The sequence below is a fragment of the Diplodia seriata genome (assembly GCF_021436955.1).
Source record: "Diplodia seriata strain FDS-637 chromosome Unknown scaffold_15, whole genome shotgun sequence".
NCBI classification, from domain to species: Eukaryota; Fungi; Ascomycota; class Dothideomycetes; order Botryosphaeriales; family Botryosphaeriaceae; genus Diplodia; species Diplodia seriata.
Genome location: NW_027117322.1, coordinates 1 through 12407, shown reverse-complemented (window position 1 = coordinate 12407; position 12407 = coordinate 1). Strand labels below are relative to the sequence as shown.

At 62.0% G+C, this 12407-nt stretch overlaps 7 protein-coding genes across 7 annotated transcripts; 3 read left to right on the top strand and 4 right to left on the bottom strand.

Moving 5' to 3' along the window:
- Window positions 1–794: 794 nt before the first annotated feature.
- Window positions 795–1686, top strand: SLS55_010667 (uncharacterized protein; the record flags this gene model as incomplete). Its single annotated transcript, XM_066782030.1, has 2 exons — window positions 795–1252; window positions 1299–1686. 2 exons carry the CDS (start codon window positions 795–797, stop codon window positions 1684–1686), a joined length of 846 nt encoding a protein of 281 aa, XP_066627640.1.
- A 47-nt stretch (window positions 1687–1733) lies between these two features.
- Window positions 1734–3227, bottom strand: SLS55_010666 (uncharacterized protein; the record flags this gene model as incomplete). Its single annotated transcript, XM_066782029.1, has 2 exons — window positions 1734–2127; window positions 2182–3227. The coding sequence occupies 2 exons, from the start codon at window positions 3225–3227 to the stop codon at window positions 1734–1736; spliced, it is 1440 nt and encodes a 479-aa protein (XP_066627639.1).
- A 951-nt stretch (window positions 3228–4178) lies between these two features.
- Window positions 4179–5324, top strand: SLS55_010665 (uncharacterized protein; the record flags this gene model as incomplete). The annotated part of the gene is made up of 5 exons (XM_066782028.1): window positions 4179–4190; window positions 4358–4429; window positions 4497–4813; window positions 4863–5133; window positions 5187–5324. The coding sequence occupies 5 exons, from the start codon at window positions 4179–4181 to the stop codon at window positions 5322–5324; spliced, it is 810 nt and encodes a 269-aa protein (XP_066627638.1).
- A 334-nt stretch (window positions 5325–5658) lies between these two features.
- On the bottom strand, window positions 5659–7391 carry SLS55_010664 (uncharacterized protein; the record flags this gene model as incomplete). The annotated part of the gene is made up of 4 exons (XM_066782027.1): window positions 5659–6386; window positions 6459–6765; window positions 6816–7231; window positions 7316–7391. 4 exons carry the CDS (start codon window positions 7389–7391, stop codon window positions 5659–5661), a joined length of 1527 nt encoding a protein of 508 aa, XP_066627637.1.
- Window positions 7392–8350: 959 nt separating this feature from the next.
- On the bottom strand, window positions 8351–8757 carry SLS55_010663 (uncharacterized protein; the record flags this gene model as incomplete). The annotated part of the gene is made up of 2 exons (XM_066782026.1): window positions 8351–8611; window positions 8752–8757. 2 exons carry the CDS (start codon window positions 8755–8757, stop codon window positions 8351–8353), a joined length of 267 nt encoding a protein of 88 aa, XP_066627636.1.
- Window positions 8758–8804: 47 nt separating this feature from the next.
- On the bottom strand, window positions 8805–9894 carry SLS55_010662 (uncharacterized protein; the record flags this gene model as incomplete). Its single annotated transcript, XM_066782025.1, has 4 exons — window positions 8805–9063; window positions 9117–9461; window positions 9513–9649; window positions 9700–9894. 4 exons carry the CDS (start codon window positions 9892–9894, stop codon window positions 8805–8807), a joined length of 936 nt encoding a protein of 311 aa, XP_066627635.1.
- A 465-nt stretch (window positions 9895–10359) lies between these two features.
- SLS55_010661 (uncharacterized protein) lies at window positions 10360–11274 on the top strand (the record flags this gene model as incomplete). The annotated part of the gene is made up of 1 exon (XM_066782024.1): window positions 10360–11274. One exon carries the CDS (start codon window positions 10360–10362, stop codon window positions 11272–11274), a length of 915 nt encoding a protein of 304 aa, XP_066627634.1.
- Window positions 11275–12407: the final 1133 nt, after the last annotated feature.

Genomic DNA, 12407 nt, shown 5'->3' with positions numbered 1-12407 from the left:
CGCACACGATGCCGGCGGCGCCCTCGAGCGCGAATTGCTTGCAGATCTCGCGGCCGAAGCCCGACGAGGCGCCCGTGACGAGGGCGATGCGGCCGTGCAGGCGGCGGGTGGCGGCGTAGGGGGGACGGTCGTTGGGGGGAGGAGGCATGGTGGGCTGGTGATGTGCGGCAGCAGAGAGAGAGAGAGGAGGGAGTAGAGGGGTTGTGGGCGTCGTGGGGGGGCGGTGGGTTTAAGTGGTGGTGGGTTCTGGGGGCGTTTGTCGTTGCTTGCAGGCATTGGGCTGACAGCACATGGCTAGTGTTGTGTTGATCCTGCGCGTTTCGGGGTTGAGTCGCCGGTGCGGGTGTTTTGGCCCCCGATCTTCATGGGTGGGTTGGGGGTGACGGCTCTGAATGGTGGTGCTTGGCCGGCGCCTAGTCGAGAGAGGAACAGTACGCCGCGTCAATCGATACAATGGTGCAGGTAGCTTTGCGGAGGCTGACAGTGGGGGATGGAGAATTATACGGATTCTGGGCTACGAGTCTATATTATGGGACACTGAGCTTATCTAGGCACTACGTATAAATCGAGGCTCTGATTATGCAAGCTTAGCCTGTAAGTATATCCGAATTCCAGCGCGTCATAGCCACGGACAATGTGGGGCACAGTTGGCCATTCGATCCTCGATCATCCCTACTACCCCACATCGTAAACGTTCCCCAGAAGGCAAGCGTCCGGCATAAACATACAAGAAGTCGTAATGCGAAGGAAATCTATAATCTGCATCCGCGACTTCCACAAACCATCCCAACATCATGTCCAAACCAGTGGCCATTGTCACCGGCGCTGCATCCGGCATCGGGCTCGCCGTGAGCAAGCACCTACTCACCAAGGGCTATCGCGTCGTCATGGCCGACGTCAACGCGACCGAGGGAGAACGCATCGCTTCCGAATTGGGCGACGACGCTCTGTTCCAGAAAGCCGACGTTTCGGTATACTCGGAGCAGGCCGCTCTGTTCCAGAAGGCCTTCACATGGGGAGACGGCCGTCTCGACTTCCTGGCAGCCAACGCCGGAATCGACGACCGGCAGAGTCTGTACGAGACGGACGAGAGCTTGGACGAGGACGGCATCCCGAAGCCGCTGAACCTGAAGACCGTCGACGTTGATTTGCTGGCCGTCTTCCAAGGTGTCTGGCTCTTCAAGCACTATGCTCGTAGGAATCCAGGTCGTGGCGGGAAAATTGTCATCACGTCTTCTGCTGCTGGCTTCTAGTGAGTACATCTCTACATATGCCTGATTAAATTTTGACACGGCCAGTTTCATGGACTCAAACCCACAGTACTGCGCAGCCAAGCATGGTCTGGTCGGACTCACCCGTTCCTGCGGTCCTGTTTTCTTGAAGGAGAACATCACCGTAAACTGCATCTGTCCCGCCTTCGTCCCGACCAATCTCTGCCCGCCGCATATGCTCGACAAATTCCCCAAAGAGCACATCACGCCCATGACGACCGTGTTGAAAGCATTCGACACTTTCTTGGGAGATGATGCCATGACGGGCCAGACAGTGGAGTTGAGTCTTGGAGATCTGTTTTTCCGCAAACAGATTGACTATCCCAATGAGAGCCAGAGGGCAATTGCAGAGATGGGTGAGAGCTTCTGGGCCGAGGCGTATGAGAGTGTGCCTCCGGCCAGGAATGGGGTCTGAAAGTGGCTGATTGGTGTATATACATCGGCGATGAGCCAAATACCATACTACACCATCCCCTCTCTTTCCGCTGCTTCGAATGACTTCCTAATGACTTCGGCGTGTTTCTCCGAACGTACTTTGATGTCTGTAAGGAAGGGGTTGGGAACAGACAAGAATCCCCTGACCATGCCCTGATCAGGCTCAATTTCCTTACCCTCGGAGTCCACCTTCTTGGTGATGTTGAAGCCCCACAGAGTGCGCACAATGTTGATGTACAAGGAGCGCTCTGCCATATGCACACCTTGACAGACCCTCCTTCCGGCACCGTAGGTAAAGTGATCCCTCTCATACGGATCGCTGACATTGAGATACTCCGCAGCCCCCAGCGGCTTGCCGAGGTATCTCGCCGGGTCAAAGTTCTCCGGATCCTTGTGGATAGACGGGTCCATGTGGATCGCCCTGATACACCTAGTAAGCTGTTGACCACAAACCCTTCAAAGGGAGAACACTCACCACCAGTTGAGCACCACAACCGACCCCTTCGGTATAAAGAAGCCCTCATACCAATCATCCTCGGAGCTCGCATGCACCATCCCAAACTTGTTAACGGGCCGCCACCTCAAGACCTCCTTGACCAGGGCACGCGTATACGGCAACGCCACTTCATCCCCCCACGCGGGCAACCTCTCCATCCCAACCACCCGATCAATCTCCTCCTGCGCCCTTTGCCTCGCCTCAGGAAACAACGTCATACACAAGACAAAAGTATTCAGCGACGACGCCGTAGTCTCGGACCCCGCCTCGACCAAGCCACCACACGTATACGCGGCCGCCAGATCATCGATCCCATTCTGCATCGGGTCATTCAGATAAAACTCCTTTCCGAAGCACTCGGGCGCCTCGCCCTTGTCCACCTCCCGCTTCAGCGCCTCCCACAGCCGCATATACACTTCGCTGTCGTGCGCGCACACGCGCTCCCCGAACGCCCGCCAGCCGCCCAACAGCGCCTGCGGCCACCCCGCCAGCGAGGGGAACGTATCGACCACGTGCGCGCCGGGCGCCGTCATTGCCGTCAGGTTGTCGACGACGGCGAAGACGTCGGCGATAAGGGGGTCGTGCCAGCGCGCGACGCGGCGGCCGTACGTGGCGCGCATGATGACGCTGGCGGCGTAGCGGCGGTTGATCTGGTAGAAGGCAGCGGGGTCGCCCAGCAGCTCCGCCAGCAGCTGGCGCGACTCTGCGTCCTGGATGGGCTGGTACCGCGCGCAGGCGGGGGCGCTGAGCAATGCGTGGCCGTGCCGCCGGATCTGGCGCCAGCGGGGGCCGTACGGCAGGAAGAGCTGGCGGCGGCCGGCGGAGGCGATGTCTTGGGCGAGGGGGAGGGCGGGGCGCGACGAGTAGATGGCGGAGCGCTTGTCCATGAGGTCTTTGACTGTTTGAGGTGATGAGAGCCAGATGTAGTCCGTCCCACCGATTTTGGTGTGGAAGATGGAGCCGTAGGTTTGGTGCCAGCGGCGGACTTTGTGGCGGACGAGGTCGGACTCGGCTAGGTCGAGCATGTTGCCGATGAAGGGGAGGCCTTTGGGGCCGGGGGGAAGATGGCGGCGGCGGGGATCCTGCGGGTGGTTAGATGTTGGGCACGTGTGGGTGTGGATGGGTTGGTGGGTACGTACTTTGATGGTGTTTGGGACGTAGTAGAAATAGGCCGCTAAGAACAGGATGAACGGTGCGGCTAATGTGCCAGCGAGCCAGGCATAGAGTTTAGGAAGTGGTAACGGCACAGGCAACATTGTCGACATCATCACCGGGTGGATTGTACGAAGTGAGTTGCTGTCCTATTGCGGCCGAGCTGCGGACCAATTATACTTGGACCAAAAAACGGACAGTCCAGCAGTGTACGAAGAATCATGCCCACCAAGCCACATAGCAGCAAAATGAGGGGTAACCATCAACTGGCTGCGACGGCCGGCGTTGCACGACCATCTCCCACGAGCAGCGGTGCAGTCCCCCATCCCCATACCGCACGACCCCACCGCAACCCCGCATTCGCGCCACACCTTCCGCATTGAGCATCCCCAACGCCTCCTCACAACAGTATATAGCATCATCACACCAAACCGTCACCTCCGCCAAGCAGCAGCGCGCGCGCCAAACCCATCGTCAATCCCCAACCATGCCCCCCATCACGCAAACCATCATCGTCGGCGCGGGCCCCTCCGGGCTCCTCCTCGCGCTCCTCCTCGCGCGCGCCGGCATCCGCGTCCTCGTGCTCGAGCAGAACCACTCCCTGGACCCGTCGCCGCGGGCGACGCACTTCGCGCCGCCGGCCGTCTACGAGCTGCGGCGGGCCGGCGTCGCCGACCGGCTGCGCAAAGAAGGATTCACGCCGCGGACCGTGTGCTGGCGCAAGCCGGACGGCGCGTACATCGCCGGGCTGGACGGGAGCGTGCATGACGGGGACCGAGAGCGGATGATTTGCTTGTCGCTGCAGAGGGTGGGGGAGGTGCTATATGAGGAGCTGGGTGAGTGTGAGAGTGCGGCGGTCAGGTACGGGTGTAGGGTTGTTGCGGTGGGGCAGGATGAGGGGAGGGCGTGGGTGGATGTTGAGGTGGCGGGGGAGACCGGGGGGAAGACGAGGGAGCGGATCGCGGGGGACTACGTCGTCGGGTGCGACGGGGCGAATAGCCAGGTGCGCCGCGCGTTGTTCGGGGATAGGAACTTCCCCGGCAGGACGTGGGACGAGCAGATTGTGGCGACGAATGTGAGTCGATCAACCCGCCGGTCTCTCCCTCTTGACCACCGCACATGGGGCGCTGATTTCTTGCCAGACGTACTACGACTTCGACCGCTTCGGCTGGGAGGACTCGAACTTCATCGTCCACCCGGAGGACTACTACATGGCCGCGCGCATCTCCAAGGACGGCATGTGGCGCGTCACGTACGGCGAGACGGCCGGATTGAGTCGCGAAGAGCTGCTCGCGCGCCAGCCGGCAAAGTTCGAGAAGATGCTGCCGGGCAACCCGAAGCCGCACCAGTACAACGTCGTGAGCATCAGCCCGTACCGCATCCATCAGCGCATGGCCGAGAAGATGAGGGTCGGCCGCGTCCTGCTGGCTGCTGACGCTGCGCACCTTGTCAACCCTTTGTGAGTGACTCCTGGACGGGCGAGCGCGGCCCGGAACTGACGACTGTAGTGGTGGCATGGGGCTCATGGGCGGCATCGTCGATGTCGGCGGCCTCTATGACTGTCTGGTGGGCATCCATGAGGGGAAGGCGGATGAAACCATTCTTGACAGGTACAACGATGTTCGGCAGCAGAAGTGGCGAGACTTTAGTGATCCCATCTCGTGCGAGAACCTGCGTAGGTTGTGGAAAGATCCAGAGACGATTGGGGATGAGGACGAGTTTTTGCTGGCGTTGAAGAGAACCGCGGTGGACGCTGAGTTCTCGGACGAATTTCAAAAGGTGGGTGGAGTTCTTTCGGCTGCGGTGGGAGGCGCTGACCAGTTTTTCTGCAGGGAATTTACGCCCTTCAACATGACTTCACCCAGTACTACAAGGATGAAGGGCCTGTGGCGGACGTGCAGAGAACAGATGCAAAGGTGGATGTGGGCCCGGCAGCGGACTACGTGAGGATCATGGCTACGGTGAGATGAGAAGCCTCGTATGCATGCTGTACGTTATTCATTTTGCTATTTCAATCCTAGCTAGCCGGTTTGCATACCTAGTCTCTTACGTCAATAGTCTGCTCTTGTAATTATATCACAGAAGCTCCAACGCCCGTTGATGTGCCAACTTGACATTCGATACAATGGATCGAAGCGCCAATCTGGTTCTCGGACAACGTTACATGGAATTGTGAAGTCTACATATAGATACCAAATTGAAGGAACCATCGATTACGGATCCCCATCAGACAAAGCGAAGCTCGCGCCAGCAATTTGATACCAAACAAGCAACAACGCCCACCACATCAGGCGCCCTACCCACCTACCCCACCACGACCCCATCCACGCCCACCTTCCTCTCCCCCAACCAGAACCCCTCCCTCTTCGCCGTCTCCCACTCCCTCCTCACCACCTCCTCCCTCGCCTTGTTCCTCGGCCGAAAATCCACCACATACCGCTTCGGCACGGTATTGACGCCGGGCTCAAACGCGCCATCCGACAAATCCAGCCGCTCGCCTCCCCTCGGCACAATCTCAAACGCCCACAGCACCTTCGCCAGCGTCACAAACAAGCTATTCTCGGCCAAATGCATGCCCGAGCAAATCCTCCTCCCGGCGCCAAAACTCCAATGATCCCTTGCCCGCGGCTCCGGCACCTTCGCATACACGCCCGCGCGTTCCGGGAAACCCAAATACCGCTCCGGCCTAAACACATGCGGGTCCTCAAACACGGCGTTGTCGTAGTGGATCGCGTACTGGTTGACGACGACGACCGTGTTCGGGGGGATCCAGTAGCCGTTGTACGTCACCCCCGCCGTCGTGTAGTGCGGCGTGCCGACGTTGGTGATGGGGCGCAGCCGCAGGACTTCCTTGGCGATGGCGCGGATGTAGGGGAGCGAAGGCTCGTCGGCGAAGGTGGGCGAGCGCGCGTCGCCGACGGTGGCGGCGAGGGAGGAGGCGGCGGCGGCTTGGGCGCGCGGGTGGGCGGCGAGGTATTTGAGCGCCGTGTTGAGCGTGCTGGAGGTCGTTTCGGAGCCGGCTTCGATCATGGCTGCGCGCGGCGCGTGGGCGTTAGTGAGGGGGGAGTGGCTGGGTTTGGGGAGGAGGGCGTGACGTGACGTACTGCCGGCGACCCAGGCCGCTTGGATCTCGCTGATGTCTTGGGTGCGGTAGTCGGTTTCGATGAACTGCTTGACGAAGCATTCGGGCGCGGTGTGGGTTTCCATTTGCGCCCGCAGCGTGCGCCAGTATTTCATCCAGATGGCTGTTTGCCGCTTTTGCATGGCGAGCGCGGGCTTCCGCCACCATTGCAGCCAGGTTGGCAGCTTGGCGAGCGGGGGGACGAGGTCCGGGAGGAAGCCGTTTGTCGGAGGCATGTTTTCGGTGAAGTCTTTCAAGAGACCGTAGATCTCTCGCGTGTCTTCGCAGTCCTGTGGACGTGAGCACCGTGTCTACCCAAGGACGGGGCGGGCGAACCCACGAATTGAGGGATTCTTCTTCCGTAAGTAGATGTCATGACGACCGAGGTGGTGTAGCGCCTGCAGTGGTCGTACGTGTTTTGCGGTTCCTTCAGGATGTCGTGCAGCAGCTGTTTGGCTTCAAATTCCTGGCTCGGCTTGAACGTGTCGGCCGCCTTGGGGGTCAGTAGCTTGTGGACGATGGCCCTCAGCCGCCTCCATCGGGGACTGTAGGTCATGAGCAAGAAACGCATGTCTCCCGAGATGATGTCGGCGCCGACGGGCATTGGCGGCCTGCCCGAAGTGGAAGCGGACTGCTTATCCATGATTTCCTTCACCGCAGCGGGGCTGTTGAGGAAGACCCAGTTCTCCCATCCCAGCTGCAACGAGAACAGCTCGCCGTACTGGTTTGCCCATTCGATGAACTGGCGTTGGGGGCCTGTTGGCTTCAGTAAGTGAGCATGTCCGATGAACGGCACTTTCCCGCCGGGCCCAGGAACGGCTCGAAGCCCTTTGGGAGGACGGGGTGCTCGGCGTAACACGAGCTGGTACAGGACGATGGTCACGATGGGAAAAATCAGAAGCGTAACGAAAGCCATGATTCTGTTGTGCGTGCACAAATGAACATGAGAGAAGTGTCCAACGCTCATGAAGCCATGTCCTCATTTTGTCCTTGGGGCTTACCGCGGGCATCTGAGTCAGGGTTTACAGTGGGCGCTGCGTTGCCCATCCCAGCAGGTGGGGTGCATTGTGGGGAAGGCAGCGTCCGGAGTAAATTGTTCGACACGCCCCCGCCTCCCTCACAAATCCGCCAAGGTGACATAACACTTTGCGGGCTCATCACCCACCAGCTCCGCCCAGGCGGTCCAGTGCATCCCCACCCTCCCCTGCGCCTCGACCTCATCCGCAACCGCAACCGCCAGATCGCCCGCCGAAATGCCCCTCAGCCGCCCCTCCAACCTCGCGCCATCCATCGGATCCCCCGTCAACGGCAAATACTCTCCCCCCGCCCGATACGCCCCCGTGCGCTCCCCCGCCCTATACAGCGGCGGCGGCGACACATACGTCCAGCGAAACCCCGCATTGCCGTCGAAAAACATGAAACTCGTGCGCGCCCCGGTCACGAACCCTTTCGCCTGATCGTCGCCCATTCTGATGCCCTCCTCCACGTCGTCCACCACCGCCCTCGAGCCCGCCGTCTCGCGCCCCTCGCGCGCCGCGATGCGCGCGTCCCGGTACGCGCGCAGCCGCGCGCCGAGGGGCCCCAGGCGCGCCTCCATGTACGCCGTGTGGGCGGCGCTGTCGGCGATGGCGCGGCGGTACGCGAGCCAGAAGTCGGGGGTGTCGGCGGCGGTCGTGAAGGGGGCGCGGCCGGGGATGGTGAGGGAGCCGGTGCCGCCGATTTGGACGAGGTAGAGCGGGGTCGGGGTCGAGGTCGAGGCGAGGCGGACGGCGAGGATGATTTTGCGTGTGACTTCGAGGAAGGGCACTGGTTGTGCGGGTAGGTACGTGTGAGTGGTTGCTGGTGGTGGGGGGAAAGGCCGGGGCGGGACGCGACTCAACTGTATTGCAGGGCGTCGGCGCCGGCCGTGTGTGGGCCGTAGGCGTTGACGAGGACGTCGAGGCCGCGGAAGGCGGCGGCGAGGGTGGAGATGTCGTCGGTCGAGACGTCGAGGGGCGTGGGCGTGTAGTGAGGATGCGTCCCGATCTTGTCCGGGTTGCGCGAGAGCCCGACGACGCCGTGGCCGCGCCGGAGCAGCTCGATGCAGAGGTGCGAGCCGGTGAAGCCGGCGGGGCCGATGATGCCGACGCGGAGGGACTGGGGCATTTTGGGTGGCGTGGAGAGATGGCGGTGGCGAGTGGAAGATGGTGGTCGCGGATGTATGCAATTGCGTCCAGGGTTTTGTAGACGCAGCGTGCGTACCCCACTCCAGAATGCAGCTGAACCCCACCAGGCACACGCATCTCGTTGCTCAGGCTAAGTCTATGTTTTGCTCTGGTACAAGACTGAGTTATGGTCTATCGTCGTTGGGTATCTTCTCTGCTGCGGCACGTCTCATGTGCTCGCCCAAGAGAGCCATGAGCACCTCATCCGAACCTTCTTTCATCCATTGGGCATCATGCGCTAGAGCTACATGGGCTCCCATTTCTTCAAACTCCCTGATCCGTCTTACCGTCTCCTTGGCTGCCGGGATGTCCGCCTGGAGACACATCTTCTGCCCGGTGCCAACTTCGAAGACGGCAAATTCGCACGACCCGTCAAGAAGTTGCCTGGACCATCTGGTTAGCTCAACTGTCTGCTCCGGTTGGTACAAAGGCCTCACCTCGAATGGCAGCAGTCACTCCCAAGCAGAACCCAATCTCCTCTTGGTGTGCACGCCGCGGCGCAGAGGTTCCCGGGCATGTGGCCCGGAGCCTGGATGATGACAAAACTGCCGTCGCCGAAGAAGTCCATTGCCTTGTCGAAGGCCGCGAAAGGCTTCCACGGTCCTCCGAGTTCTTCCCATCTTTCCGTGGCGTTGACGGGGTCGAAGAAGCTGGCATCCCACTGCGACGAGGGATCTTGCAGGTGGCCGGGAGAACAGAAGTCCTTTGTGCCGGGGCCGAAATACGCCGTGGCATTGGGGAAAGCCTTCGCAATGGGCCTGCAGTGGTCCCAGTGGGCATGGCTGATGCACCGTCAGCCCCAAGTGACAGCTGCGGGAGAGGGTCGGTCCCACCTGAACAGCACCGCATCTATGCGGTCCGCATCAACCCCGTGGCCGCGCAACTGCTCTTCTATCGACACGCGCGGGCCAACGGGGTGCACGTCGTCGAACATGAACTTCTGCACCCACGGCGTGTACTTGGCCGGGTCCTTGGAGCCGCGTCAGCACGGTAGCGGTGGGGGGATCAGGGGAGCAGTACGCCATCCATGCCCAGGTCCCACAGCACATGTCGATCCGTCGCGGGGTGGTAGATGTGGAAGGCCCAGTTGTACATGCGGAAGCGGTCGTTTGCCGCGCCGTGGTGCAGCTTGCTCATTTCCGCCATGAAGCTGCCCCCGTCCAACAGCCGGAGCTGGACTGCCGACGCCGGCTGGGGCAGACTTCCCGATGCCATTTCTCGCAGTGTTGCTTCCGGTGGTACGCGGACGGTGGTGACAAGTGTTCAATGCAATGGAGCCGATGGGCCCCACTTCGCGCCGGCAGTTGCATCATCTGCCGCCCGAAAATGAGGGGCGCGATCCCAGGCTCCACCTCCTGCCCGATGCGGAAATATGCGGGGTATGTTTATTTCCCCATGCCCCTCTTTGAGACCTGTCCGTACCAACACCGTTACCTAGTTCGGGGTAAATCACGGTATGCAGTTGCTCCGCAAACCTCGAAGAAGTAGCAGCTTCCCGCGCACAAGACAACAGTCCCAAACCCCCAACAAACCACCGAACCCGCTCCAACCGCGCTCCCACCATGGCAGAGAGAACGCACGACACCACAGCAGCCGCCTGCGACGCATTCGGTTTCATCGGTACGCCCCAACCCCCCGCCACACCACCGCATCCCCCTAACCACCCCAGGCCTCGGCGCCATGGGCACCCCCATGGCCGCCAACATCCGGCGCAAGCTGCCCGCCAGCACCGCCCTCCACATCCACGACGCCAACGCCTCCGCCAGCGCCGCCTTCGCCGCCGCGTACTCCGGCCACGGCCCCATCACCATCGCCCCCTCCGCCGCCGGCGTCGCCACGCACGCGCACACGCTCATCTCCATCGTGCCGGGCGCCGCGGACGTGCGCGCCGTCTACCTGGATCCCGTCACCGGCGTCGTCGCCGCGCCGGCGAACGAGGACCGGGTGATGCTGGAGTGCAGCACCATCGACGTCGCGACGACGAGGGAGGTTGGTGGCGCCTTGGCGGCGGCCGGGCGGGGGACGTATGTCGACGCGCCGGTGTCGGGGGGCGTGCCGGGGGCGGTGGCGGGGAGGCTGTCGATTCTGCTGGGCATGGCGGCGGACGCGGAAGCGGCGTTTCGGTCCCGCGTGGACGAAGTGGCGGGCGGGATGCTGGGGGATCCGGCGAAGGTGTTTTACCTGGGGGGGCTGGGCAACGGGCTTGCGGCGAAGCTGGCGAATAACTACTGCGCGGGCGTGTTTAACCTGGTTACGGCGGAGGCGCTGAATTTCGGCATCAGGGCGGGGGTGGATAAGGAGGAGTTGGTGAGGGTGGTGCTGGCGTCGACGGGGGCGTCGTTTATGCTGGAGAAGGTTTGTCCCGTGCCGGGGGTGGATCCGGAGGCGCCGAGTAGTAGGGATTATGAGGGCGGGTTTCGGGTGGAGATGATGCCGAAGGATATTGGTCTGGCGGTGCAGATGGCGGAGGGGTTGGGGGCGAAGGTTGAGACGGGGAGGGCGGCGTTGAGGGTGTATGAGGAAGCGGCGGGGGTGGAGGAGTTGAGGGGGAGGGATGCGAGTTGCGTGTATCGGTTTTTGGGTGGACCGGAGTAGGGGGTTGGTTGGTGTAATCTACTTTCGTTGCAGTGACACTGTCTGTGTACGTGAATATCCAACTTGACCACCATTCATCTGCCAACACCAGGCATCCACCCATGTCTGCGGGGAACTGAACGTGGCGTGGGGTACTGGATGCGGGGCGCAGTCGTCAGAAGTACATGTAAACAGGACCAAATCGATTCGACGGCCGTAAAAACGCACACTGGGAAAGCACACCACACACCCCAAACCACCCAAACACCACCCCCAACAACAATGGCCCCCTTCCACGACTCCCACGGCCGCACCTTCATCCGCCACCCCAACGGGCAAACAACCCACTACACCACCACCCCCTGCGCCACCCCATCGCCCCACACCACCACCATCCTCATCCAGCCCGGGTTCGCGCGGCACACCGCCTTCTGGCAGCACTGGCTCTTCCCCCTCTCCCTCCACCATCGCATCATCACGCGGGACCTGCGCGGGCACGGGCACTCCAGCGTGCCTTCCTCCAGCTACCCCTACTCCCTCGCCACCATCTGCGGCGAAATCATCGACACGCTGGACGCACTCGCCCTGCCCGCCGTCCACTTCCTCGGCGAGTCGACATCGGGCATGCTGGCGCTCGCCCTCGCCGCGTCCCACCCGCGCCGCCTGCTCTCCGTCACCCTCTGCGCGAGCCCGACGCACCTCTCCCCCGCGGCGCAGGAGTTCTTGGCGTGCGGCGCGGCGTCTTGGCCGGAGGCGTTGCGCGAGTACGGGGCGCGCGGGTGGGCGGAACGGTTGGCGGGGGTGCCGGGGACGGTTGTGGCGCCTGGGGGGAAAGGCGAGGGAGAGGCGGAGAAGTATGTCGAGTGGTGGAAGGGGGCGATTGGGGGGCAGAGTAAGGAGGGGTTGGCGGGGGTATGCGGGGTTCGTGGGCGGGGTGGATGTGAGGGGGGTTGTGGAGAGCGGCGAGGTGGCGGGGGGGGGCGTGCCGGTGTTGGTGTTGGCGCCGGCGAGGAGCGCGGCGGTGCGGGTGGAGGGGCGGCGTGGGTTGAGGAGAGGGTGCCCCGCGCGAGGGGGTGGTGGTGGTGGAGGGGAGGGGGCATGAGATTGTGAGTTCTCTTTTTTTTTTTTTTTTTTTTGCGGGTTTGTTTTTCGGT